The following is an 11,093-nucleotide window of genomic DNA, read 5'->3' on the forward strand; positions in this document are numbered from 1 at the left end:
TGAAAAAGCTTCAACCTGCTAAGCTCGAACCCAAATCGGAGAAATGTGTCTTCATAGGATACCCAAAGGAGACTGTTGGGTACACCTTCTATCACAGATCCGAAGGCAAGACATTTGTTGCTAAGAATGGATCCTTTCTAGAGAAGGAGTTTCTCTCGAAAGAAGTGAGTGGGAGGAAAGTAGAACTTGATGAGGTAATTGTACCCGCTCCCTTATTGGAAAATAGTTCATCACAGAAATCAGTTCCTGTGACTCCTACACCAATTAGTGAGGAAGCTAATGATGATGATCATGTAACTTCAGATCAAGTTACTACCGAACCTCGTAGGTCAACCAGAGTAAGATCCACACCAGAGTGGTACGGTAATCCTGTTCCGGAGGTCATGTTACTTGACCATGATGAACCTACGAACTATGAGGAAGCGATGATGAGCCCAGATTCCGCAAAATGGCTTGAGGCCATGAAATCTGAGATGGGATCCATGTATGAGAACAAAGTGTGGACTTTGGTTGACTTGCCCAATGATCGGCAAGCCATCGAGAATAAATGGGTCTTCAAGAAGAAGACTGACGCTGGCGGTAATGTTACTGTCCACAAAGCTCGACTTGTTGCGAAAGGTTTTTGACAAGTTCAAGGAGTTGACTACGATGAGACCTTCTCACCCGTAGCGATGCTTAAGTCCGTCCGGATCATGTTAGCAATTGCCGCATTTTATGATTATGAAATTTGGCAAATGGATGTAAAGACTGCATTCCTCAATGGATTTCTAGAAGAAGAGTTGTATATGATGCAACTAGAAGGTTTTGTTGATCCTAAAGGTGCTAACAAAGTGTGCAAGCTCCAGCGATCCATTTATGGACTGGTGCAAGCATCTCGGAGTTGGAATAAACGTTTTGATAGTGTGATCAAAGCATATGGTTTTATACAGACTTTTGAAGAAGCATGTATTTACAAGAAAGTGAGTGGGAGCTCTGTAGCATTTCTAATATTATATGTGGATGACATATTGTTCATTGGAAATGATATAGAATTTCTGGATAGCATAAAAGGATACTTGAATAAGTGTTTTTCAATAAAAGACCTCGGTGAAGCTGCTTATATAGTGGGCATCAAGATCTATAGAGATAGATAAAGAAGCTTAATTGGACTTTCACAAAGCACATACCTTGATAAAGTTTTGAAGAAGTTCAAAATGGATCAAGCAAAGAAAGGGTTCTTGCCTGTGTTACAAGGTGTGAAGTTGAGTCAGACTCAATGCCCGACCACTACAGAAGATAGAGAGAAAATGAAAGGTGTTCCCTATGCTTCAGCCATAGGCTCTATCATGTATTCAATGCTGTGTACCAGACCTGATGTGTGCCTTGCTATTAGTTTAGCAGGGAGGTACCAAAGTAAACCGGGAGTGGATCACTGGACAGTAGTCAAGAACATCCTGGAATACCTGAAAAGGACTAAGGATATGTTTCTCGTTTATGGAGGTGACAAAGAGCTCGTCGTAAATGGTTACGTCGATGCAAGCTATGACACTGATCCGGATGACTCTAAGTCACAAACCGGATACGTATTTATATTGAACGGTGGAGCTGTCAGTTGGTGCAGTTCTAAGCAAAGCGTCATGTCTGGATGAAGGAGTTCATATCCGATCTAGGTGTCATACCTAGTGCATTGGGTCCAATGAAAATCTTTTGTGACAATACTGGTGCAATTGCCTTGGCAAAGGAATCCAGATTTCACAAGAGAACCAAGCACATCAAGAGACGCTTCAATTCCATCCGCGATCAAGTCAAGGAGGGAGACATAGAGATTTGCAAGATACATACAGATCTAAATGTTGCAGACCCGTTGACTAAGCCTCTCTCACGAGCAAAACATGATCATCACCAAGACTCCATGGGTGTTAGAATCATTACTGTGTAATCTAGATTATTGACTCTAGTGCAAGTGGGAGACTGAAGGAAATATGCCCTAGTGGCAATAATAAAGTTGTTATTTATATTTCCTTATATCATGATAAATGTTTATTATTCATGCTAGAATTGTATTAACCGAAAACTTAGTACATGTGTGAATACATAGACAAACAGCGTGTCACTAGTATGCCTCTACTTGACTAGCTCGTTGAATCAAAGATGGTTCAGTTTCCTAGCCATAGACATGAGTTGTCATTTGATTAACAGGATCACATCATTAGAGAATGATGTGATTGACTTGACCCATTCCGTTAGCTTAGCACTTGATCGTTTAGTATATTGCTATTGCTTTCTTCATGACTTATACATGTTCCTATGACTATGAGATTATGCAACTCCCGAATACCGGAGGAACACTTTGTGTGCTACCAAACGTCACAACATAACTGGGTGATTATAAAGGTGCTCTACAGGTGTCTCCGATGGTACTTGTTGAGTTGGCATAGATCAAGATTAGGATTTGTCACTCCGATTGTCGGAGAGGTATCTCCGGGCCCTCTCGGTAATGCACATCACTATAAGCCTTGCCAGCAATGTGACTAATGAGTTAGTTGCGGGATGATGAATTACAGAATGAGTAAGGAGACTTGCCGGTAACGAGATTGAACTAGGTATTGAGATACCGATGATCGAATCTCGGCAAGTAACATACCGATGACAAAGGGAACAACGTATGTTGTTATGCGGTTTGACCGATAAAGATCTTCGTAGAATATGTAGGAGCCAATATGAGCATCCAGGTTCCGCTATTGGTTATTGATCGGAGACGTGTCTCGGTCATGTCTACATAGTTCTCGAACCCGTAGGGTCCGCACGCTTAACGTTCGGTGACGACAGGTATTACGAGTTTATGTGTTTTGATGTACCGAAGGTAGTTCGGAGTCCCGGATATGATCACGGACATGATGAGGAGTCTCGAAATGGTCGAGACATAAAGATCGATATATTGGACGACTATATTTGGACATAGGAATAGTTCCGGGTGAGATCAGGCATTTACTGGAGTACCAGGAGGTTACCGGAACCCCCCGGGAGGTATATGGGCCTTATTGGGCCATAGTGGGAGAAAGGAGAAGGGAGGAAAGGAGGGGGAGCCCCCCCCCCAAGCCCAATCCGAATTGGGAGGGGGGCCGGCCCCCCCTTTTCCTTCCTCCTTCCTCCCCCTTCCTGCTCTCCTAATCCAACTAGGGAAGGGGGATCCTACTCCCGGTGGGAGTAGGACTCCCCTTGGGGCGCGCCTAGGAGGCCGGCCCCATCCCCCTCCTCCACTCCTTTATATACGTGGGAGGGGGGCACCCCATAGACACACAAGTTGATCATTGATCTCTTAGCCGTGTGCGGTGCCCCCCTCCACCATAATCCACCTCGGTAATATCATCGTAGTGCTTAGGCGAAGCCCTGTGCCGGTAGCTTCATCATCACCGTTATCACGTCGTCGTGCTGACGAAGCTCTTCCACGACACTCTGCTGGATCGTGAGTTCGTGGGACGTCACCGAGCCAAACGTGTGCAGATCGCGGAGGTGTCGTACCTTCGGTGCTAGGATCGGTCAATCGTGAAGACGTACGACTACATCAACCGCGTTGTCATAACGCTTCCGCTTACGGTCTACGAGGGTACATAGACAACACTCTCCCCTCTCGTTGCTATGCATCACCATGATCTTGCGTGTGCGTAGGAATTTTTTTGAAATTACTACGTTCCCCAACATCTTGATGATTGCCTTGATCGTTTTCGGAGGCAGACCCATGGCGATCATAGAGTGCACCGGGATTGCACACTGGACCGACTGGATGAGTAACAGCCGGCTGCTCTTCCATAGGGATGCCGCCTTCCACGTTGGCAGGCGCGCTGCAATTTGATCTACCAGGTCTTGAAAATGCGCAGCTGTTTGCTTCCGAATGGACAGTGGTAGCCCGAGATAACGACATGGGAAAGTTGTATTTGCACATCCCAGCAACCCGGACACCAGCTGCATGTGTTCTTGCGTGCATCTGATCGGTAGAGCAGAACTTTTCTGAAGATTGATCTTGAGCCCAGATGCTTGCCCAAACAGTTCCAAGATGGCAGCACACGCCTGAAGGTCCAACTCCTTTGGTTTCAGAAAGATCATTGCATCATCTGCATACATGGATACCCGGTGCCGAAGTCCTGTCCTGGCCAAAGGGGCGAGTAGTCCAGCTGCGGTGGCATACTCAAACAGTCGGTATTGGGGTTCCATGCAGAGAATGAAAATCATGGGTGAAAGCGGACTTCCTTGACGCAGCCCTTGACAGTTGAAGATTGTTTCGCCGGGAATTCCATTGACAGCTATCTTGGTAGATGATGTCACAAGCAATCCACAAATCCATGAGGTCCACCTTGGTCCGAAGCCCATCTGTCTCATTACCTCCAGAAGAAAGGGCCATTGCACAGAATCAAAATCCTTGCTTATGTCTAGCTTCACAAGGACCGTCGAGTCCTTTAGAGCGTGCAGTCTACGTGCCATGCCTTGCACGAGAATGAAATTTTCATGCAGAGATCGTCCGCGCACGAACGCGCTTTGATGGTTGCCCACCGGGTGCGGTAAATCGTCAGTGAGCCGAGAGGCGAGAACTTTGTCGAAGATCTTGACTGCGCCATGATTCAGACTAACTGGCCGGAAATCTTTGATATCCACCGCTCCCACTTTCTTCGGCAGTAGCGAGACGGTGGCACTGTTGATGGCCTGTTGCCCTCGCATGTCTCCACCGTGAAACATCTCCATTGCCCTCATGAAATCATCCTTTATAATGTGCCAGCATGTAGCATAGAAGCGTCCTGTGAACCCGTCCGGTCCGGGTGCCTTGTCCATGGGCATTTCCTTGATCACTTTTTCCACCTCTTCCATTGAGAATGGCTCCCCCAGATTCCTCAAGTCCCTCCTTGGCAGCCCAAGCAACTCCAGGTTGAGGGTGTGGCTCATTTCCGCAGTCGAGCCTAAGAGGCGCTGGTAGTAATCGTCGACCGCATGCGCGATGTTGTTTTGGCCTATGAGGACTTGGCCTTCCGAGTGGATGGAGAGGATGATGTTCTTCCTCTGCCGGTGGCTGGCCTGGCGGTGGAAAAAGGAGGTGTTGGCCTCTCCTTCCTTAAGCTGGAGTAGACGCGAGCGTTGTCTAGCAATGGATCTTTGCAGTGAGCACAGCCCAAGGAGCTTCCTCTTAAGGGTTTTGCGCAGCCCGTGCACTTTCTCCGTCAATGCCCTCGAGTCCATCGCTGCGTCCAGCCATGCAATGACCTCCAACGCAATTGCAATCTGCAGCCTGATATTCCCGATCCACCTATCACTCCACCTTTGGAGTGCCTTGGTCGTAGCTCGTAGTTTGTTGTCAAGATTCACAAAAGCATTGCCCGAGGGTCCCCCAGAGCTCCACGTTGTCTCCACCGTGTGAAAGAAACCATCATCCTTTGACCAAAAGGCCTCGAAACGAAAGCGCTTGCCATATGCAAAGTCTGCGTTTAGATCCAGGAGCAGAGGGCGGTGATCCGATATGGCCGATCCAAGGGCCGTTAGCGAAGCTGCCGGTGTAGATCATCCCAGCAGTTGGTAGTGAAAACGTGGTCGATCTTCTCCAAGGTGGGACGTCGACGTTCGTTCGACCAAGTATACTTGCGGCCGTTGAGGTACATCTCTTTGACCTCGAGCAAGTTGGTTTTCCTCCGAAACCTTGCCATCATTCTCCGGTTGATGGCCTCGTTGTTTTTGTCTTCGGGATTGACAAGTAGGTTTGCTCATGGGCCCGCATGCAAGTCGCGAATGTCCACCAACTCATCCATGAACGCAATCTTGTCATCATCTGCTTGTGGGCCATAGACGCCCGCGAGCCACCAGTGCCCCCCATTCTTCGGCTTGACCAGAGCCGATATTGTGTTAGCCGTAAGGGTTTAGTCTTGTACGTTTCATCTTATTGTCTTCCTGCAAAATCGAACAACGAAATGGTGCGAGAAAGATTCGTCATTCAACTCCGTGTAGTTGCATCTCTTGCGGAACTGCCATTCAACTCCCGCGTTATTGCCAAGGCTGCAGGCCTTGGTGGGTGGCTGGCTGGCCGGCGTGCGTGACTCTTGCCACCGCCTGCGTGCCTGACGCTGACGGTGGCGGATGGCGAAGGCTGCGCCGCATGATTTCGCACGTTTCAGTCTTCGCCCAGCTCACATGATTTTGTTTCCTTGTTAGCGGGAGCGTCGTCAAAGCCAGGTCAAACGCCGATGACAATGCACGCCCAGCCCAGAGTCCAGAATATTCCTAGAGGACAGAGAATATCGAGAATACGAGGAACCCAAGGGGCTCGAGCGCAAAGCGGCAGAGGGGTCCCGTTTGGGAATCGGGACTTTGCTACGGCGCGGTGTACGCGACAACATAAAGGGCAAGATTGCGCAGTGCGGCCTCCATCCTCTGTTCTTCACTTTTTCCATCTGAGCCGTCCGAGCCCTCCGAATTTCCCCGGCCAGAATGGGCGAATCCAGCGCGCTTCAGTCCATCCTCTACGGCCGCGGCGCGCTTCGCCTCCTCGATCAGGTCCCGCCCTCTGCTTCTCCATGCGCCTTCTCCCGAGTGGAAGTGGTGGCGAGTTCCTCCGTTCCTGATTGGGGTCTTGGTTTCTGGTTTCGATGTGATGCAGAGGAAGCTGCCCCTCGAGGAGGTCTACATCGATGTCAAGGACTCCGCGGATGGATGGTGAGCTCCCTTTTCTTCTTCTTGAACCTCTAGTTGGCAGTATTTCTTTAGTGTATATGCGGATGTTGTCAGCGGCGGACACAGGTCAATTCAGGGTTTAATATTACCTGTAGTTTGATTTGCCAAAAGAAAGGACCGTGGTGACTGCCTTTGCGTTAAAGGTTTTACCATGTGCTCTGGGGGGTGGGGGGGGGGGGGGTGAACGATAATTGATTCGGCACTCTGGATTATTTTAAATAAAGAAGATATAGGAGGCGAATCCTGGCGGCGGCGGCGGCAATAATGCTGCTTCTGCGTTAGGGCTCTGCTGACTTTTCGGGCCTGCTTACAAGTGGGAGAAGATGAAACGGGCCAGATCAAGGGAAACGAAGAAGCCAGACAAAGAATTTGCTGACAGTAGAAAAAATTATTGCAAAACCAGAACTGACAAAGTGAGACTTGGTCTAGAGCACAAATCCGGTAATTAAATCCGTTTGTTACTGAAATAGTTGCTGACAAGTCGAAAGGCTTTGGGGAAATACAATTTGAACCTGTAAATTTCATATAAATATTTTGATAAGTTGAATAATTGTTTTTGAAACTTTCAAGTACCTTGAACTCCTGTGCCCGCGGAAGGATATTGTGAAACTCAAGGAATTGTTAGGCTCAGTTTATTATCTGTAAAGACGTAACTATTTTAATTTGGCACTGATGAAATGATAGAACAGAATATGTATATATAACAATAGTAAAAGAGAGTAAATACTAAATACAAAAATTATAACTAAGTTTGTTGTATGCTCACATAGCAAAAGTATATTTGTGCTTATGTCCGCATTGAGCATTTAACTCGTTAAGACTATTCAGGAATGCGATCAGAGACATGGTTGTCCGTGGTGCTCCTGCCATAGCCATAGCGGCAGCACTGTCATTGGCTGTGGAAGTTAATGATCACGATTTCACTGGTACACCTGTGGAAGCAGCCTCATTCGTTTCCAAGAAGTTGGAATACCTTGTATCCAGGTAAAAATTATTTAACTGTTGCAGTTTGAACTTCAGGACCTTATGCGCGATAATTTTGATCCTGATATCCATGTTTTACATTGAAATGAATTTCTACTTCTGCCCATGCATATTATTCTAATCAATGATTTACTTCAATTTCTTTGTCAGCCGGCCCACAGCAGTGAACCTGTCTGATGCTGCTACAAAGCTTCAGAACTTAGTGTCAAGAACAGCTGAAACAGCAAAAGATGCCAAATCTATCTTTCAGGTGCCAAGCGGATTTATAGTTTCGATCCATCATCCTGCTCACTAGTAGTTCTTCAATACCTGAGCAAACTCATTCATCGTGACCATTGTGTATGCGCTTAATTGCCAGGACCATAGAGTTAATATGTCTTGAAACTTTATGTTTCTTTTGAAACTAAACAGGAAACTAACAAACCTGATGATAGTAGGTTGCATGAGGCTAAATTCCCAAACTTCTAGCATCGAGCCTACTGTCAGAACATTACCAATTGTAGCATTTATGTGAAAACTCTGTCAGGCTGAATCGTGATGCCCTTGCTTGCATATTTGTCCAGTTCCTTGATTTTTATTTTGAATTCTTAGCTCCTGATGTGACTAATTGGTTGTGACTTTTTGTTGGTTTTCATTAGGGTTGTTTGGCCCACCATTTTTGCACAAGTGTCTCGACTACTGTCAGGCTGGTTGCAATAGGTGACCAGCAAGAAACCAGCAATGACTGTCTTTTGTGCGCAACTGTCTTGAATGCTTGCATAATGGACTACTGGTTAAACTGATAAATAGAATAATTCCATAAATAATGACCATTAGAAGTTATGAGGTGATGACGAGTTGAAAAAACCCTGGTTTTCCCTCTTGCTCATTTGAAAAACTATTGTCCCTTCTAAAAAACATTTTCCCATGTTGCCTTAACGGATTTTACGCCCTCATAAATTTTCAAATGGTATATATTTGTGAAATTTGATTATCTCTCTGGTTGATGAAATTGTTGGCGCACCTGCTTAATTATCTTTTCTATATCCAGGTCTTTATTGAAGCTGCAGAAGCTATGCTAGTTGATGATGTGGCCGATAATAAGGCAATTGGCTCGCATGGAGCTGAATTCCTTCAACGGCAGCTTGGAAGTTCGAGAAACATCTCTGTTCTAACCCATTGTAATACTGGCAGGTAAATTCATCATTTTTTTCTTGTATTTATGATGCTCAATATCCTTATCCAATTATAGTATATTTCTTTTTTAATCTAGCCTTGCAACCGCTGGTTACGGAACTGCCCTAGGGGTCATTCGTGCTCTTCACTCTGGAGGAGTTTTGGAGAAGGCCTTCTGCACTGAAACTCGTCCATTTAACCAGGTAGAGATTCATTCCACATTTGCATGTCATAGTAATTTATGAACAAGTTATCTTGTTATGTTTTGTACCAAGACATATTAAGTATAATTAGCCACACCCCATATTCTTTCATAGCATATTAACGTCTTTGACATACCATGATCCTATGTGCTATACCGCAGAAAAATTAGTTCAGTGAATCATCCTTCAAATAATTTCACCAACTGTCTAGGTCATCCATCTTGCTCAGTCATTTCAGGTCAAATATAATCTTAGATAAGAACTGTTTGCTACCTATTCTTTACCACTCACTCGAAGGATAGGTTTGCAGTGTGTTCACAGACATACAAAGCTCTCAACAATTTGTTTGTAATCTCCAGGGTTCCAGGCTTACAGCTTTCGAGTTAGTTCATGACAAAATACCTGCGACGCTGATAGCAGACTCTGCTGCAGCTGCACTTATGAATAATGGACAAGTTCAAGCTGTAATTGTGGGTGCTGATCGTATAGCTGCAAATGGTAACCACCCACAAGAATAATTCTTAAATCAACTGAACACCAAATATACCTGTTGCTGACTGTATTTTTGGGTATGGAATTTAAAGGTGACACAGCCAACAAGATTGGCACATACAACCTCTCGATTTCTGCAAAGCATCACGGCATGCAGTTTTACGTGGCCGCACCAGTAACTTCGATTGATCTCTCCCTCCCGTCTGGGAAGCAAATCGTCATAGAAGAAAGATCTCCAAAGGAATTGTTGAACTCTGAAGGTGGTCTAGGAAAGCAAGTTGCCGCGTCAGGTATATCAGTCTGGAACCCCGCCTTCGACGTTACTCCAGCAAATCTAATTACTGCAATCATTACAGAAAAGGTATGTTCTATATCACCACACTACTTGCATGTTCCATTTTTCGTATGCTCTTTCGGTGTTGGTCTGTACTGCATTATTAGTCGGTAAACTTCTTGTGCGTGTTTCCCCACAGGGTGTGATCACAAAGTCTGATCCTAATGGAAGTTTCGACATCAAAGGTTTCATCGAATGTGCCAAGTGATGCTCTCCAGTGAGCATAGGTTGGCATGAATGCGGTGGAACATCCTTCTCACACAATTGATGATAGGATGCCCATGTTGTACTCCCAGCAATAAGATCTTTCGAAGTGAGAGAAAAATAAAGTCGCGTACGAGATGTATTGTGAGGATGAGTGTTTGTTATCCAAAAAGTATATTTATAAAAAGATGCATCTTTTGCTAAATTTAATGTGTTTTTCTAGCAATGAACCAAAACTCAGTTTGAGATGGAAGACGAGCAGTCGCTATCTGAAGAACAGAGGTGGGAATACTGAAATTTACGTGCAGCAGTGGTCTTTACCTTCTGCTAGTTGAGGTTGCTCCAATTTTCATATGCTGTTTATATGGAAGAATCCACATGTTTCACTCAGCATTGTGATTATTTAATGCACAACTACTGGAGCATAAACACTTCCTCCTCTGTTCCTCGTTATGCAGTCTATGAAAGTTTGTAAGTTTGAACTTTGAATCAAAAGCATCGGCCAATAACATATGGAATTCCAGCGTGTGAAAAGTACATTGAGATAAAGGTGTTCTTGACATGTGCATTTACAGCATTTCTCCAAATGCATCTTACCCGGTGTCTAAAGCATGCAACATTTCCGCACTAGTTCGCCACCCTTGCGTCAGAAATCTTTCTCGGATCCTCAATCTTCAAGAATCAGAAGGATCATTTTCAAGTTTTCCATTTCTTCATTTGGAACATCTTCAATCTTCTGGACTACACTTTTTGGCTATATTCTTTACCGATTTCATTTCAGTTCAGCCTATTCCAACTGTGCCTGGGCCACCTCCATTCCGCCTGGCGTAGATAAACGTGTGCCTGGGCCACGGAATGTGGCCGCGAGGTGAGTCTTTACCCTCCATCTGATGCCTGGTGGGGGTGCCTTTTGTTGTGAACTTGGTTTAAAACCAGGTAGCTCGAAGCAAACAAGACGACCAACACTGAAAACAAAAGGCTAACCAAGAACAACTATCCCAACGACAAATTTTAGAAACCACCAGCCAAACGAC

At 45.4% G+C, this 11,093-nt stretch overlaps 1 protein-coding gene across 1 annotated transcript; it reads left to right on the plus strand.

The window, feature by feature from the left end:
• Nucleotides 1–6,221: 6,221 nt before the first annotated feature.
• LOC109749728 (methylthioribose-1-phosphate isomerase) lies at nt 6,222–10,264 on the plus strand. The gene is made up of 9 exons (XM_020308683.3): nt 6,222–6,510; nt 6,614–6,669; nt 7,516–7,671; nt 7,822–7,921; nt 8,702–8,844; nt 8,924–9,029; nt 9,389–9,527; nt 9,614–9,882; nt 9,995–10,264. The coding sequence occupies exons 1-9, from the start codon at nt 6,445–6,447 to the stop codon at nt 10,061–10,063; spliced, it is 1,104 nt and encodes a 367-aa protein (XP_020164272.1). The 5' UTR covers nt 6,222–6,444; the 3' UTR covers nt 10,064–10,264.
• Nucleotides 10,265–11,093: the final 829 nt, after the last annotated feature.

The sequence above is a fragment of the Aegilops tauschii genome, chromosome 4 (genome assembly GCF_002575655.3).
Source record: "Aegilops tauschii subsp. strangulata cultivar AL8/78 chromosome 4, Aet v6.0, whole genome shotgun sequence".
NCBI lineage: Eukaryota > Viridiplantae > Streptophyta > Magnoliopsida > Poales > Poaceae > Aegilops > Aegilops tauschii.

Coding starts and splice junctions, on each gene's coding strand:
- LOC109749728 (XM_020308683.3), top strand. CDS start 6,445: ATGGGCGAATCCAGCGCGCTTCAGTCCATCCTCTACGGCCGCGGCGCG. Junction 7,922..8,701: donor ATGCCAAATCTATCTTTCAG/GTGCCAAGCGGA, acceptor TTCTATATCCAG/GTCTTTATTGAAGCTGCAGA. Junction 9,883..9,994: donor CTGCAATCATTACAGAAAAG/GTATGTTCTATA, acceptor GTTTCCCCACAG/GGTGTGATCACAAAGTCTGA.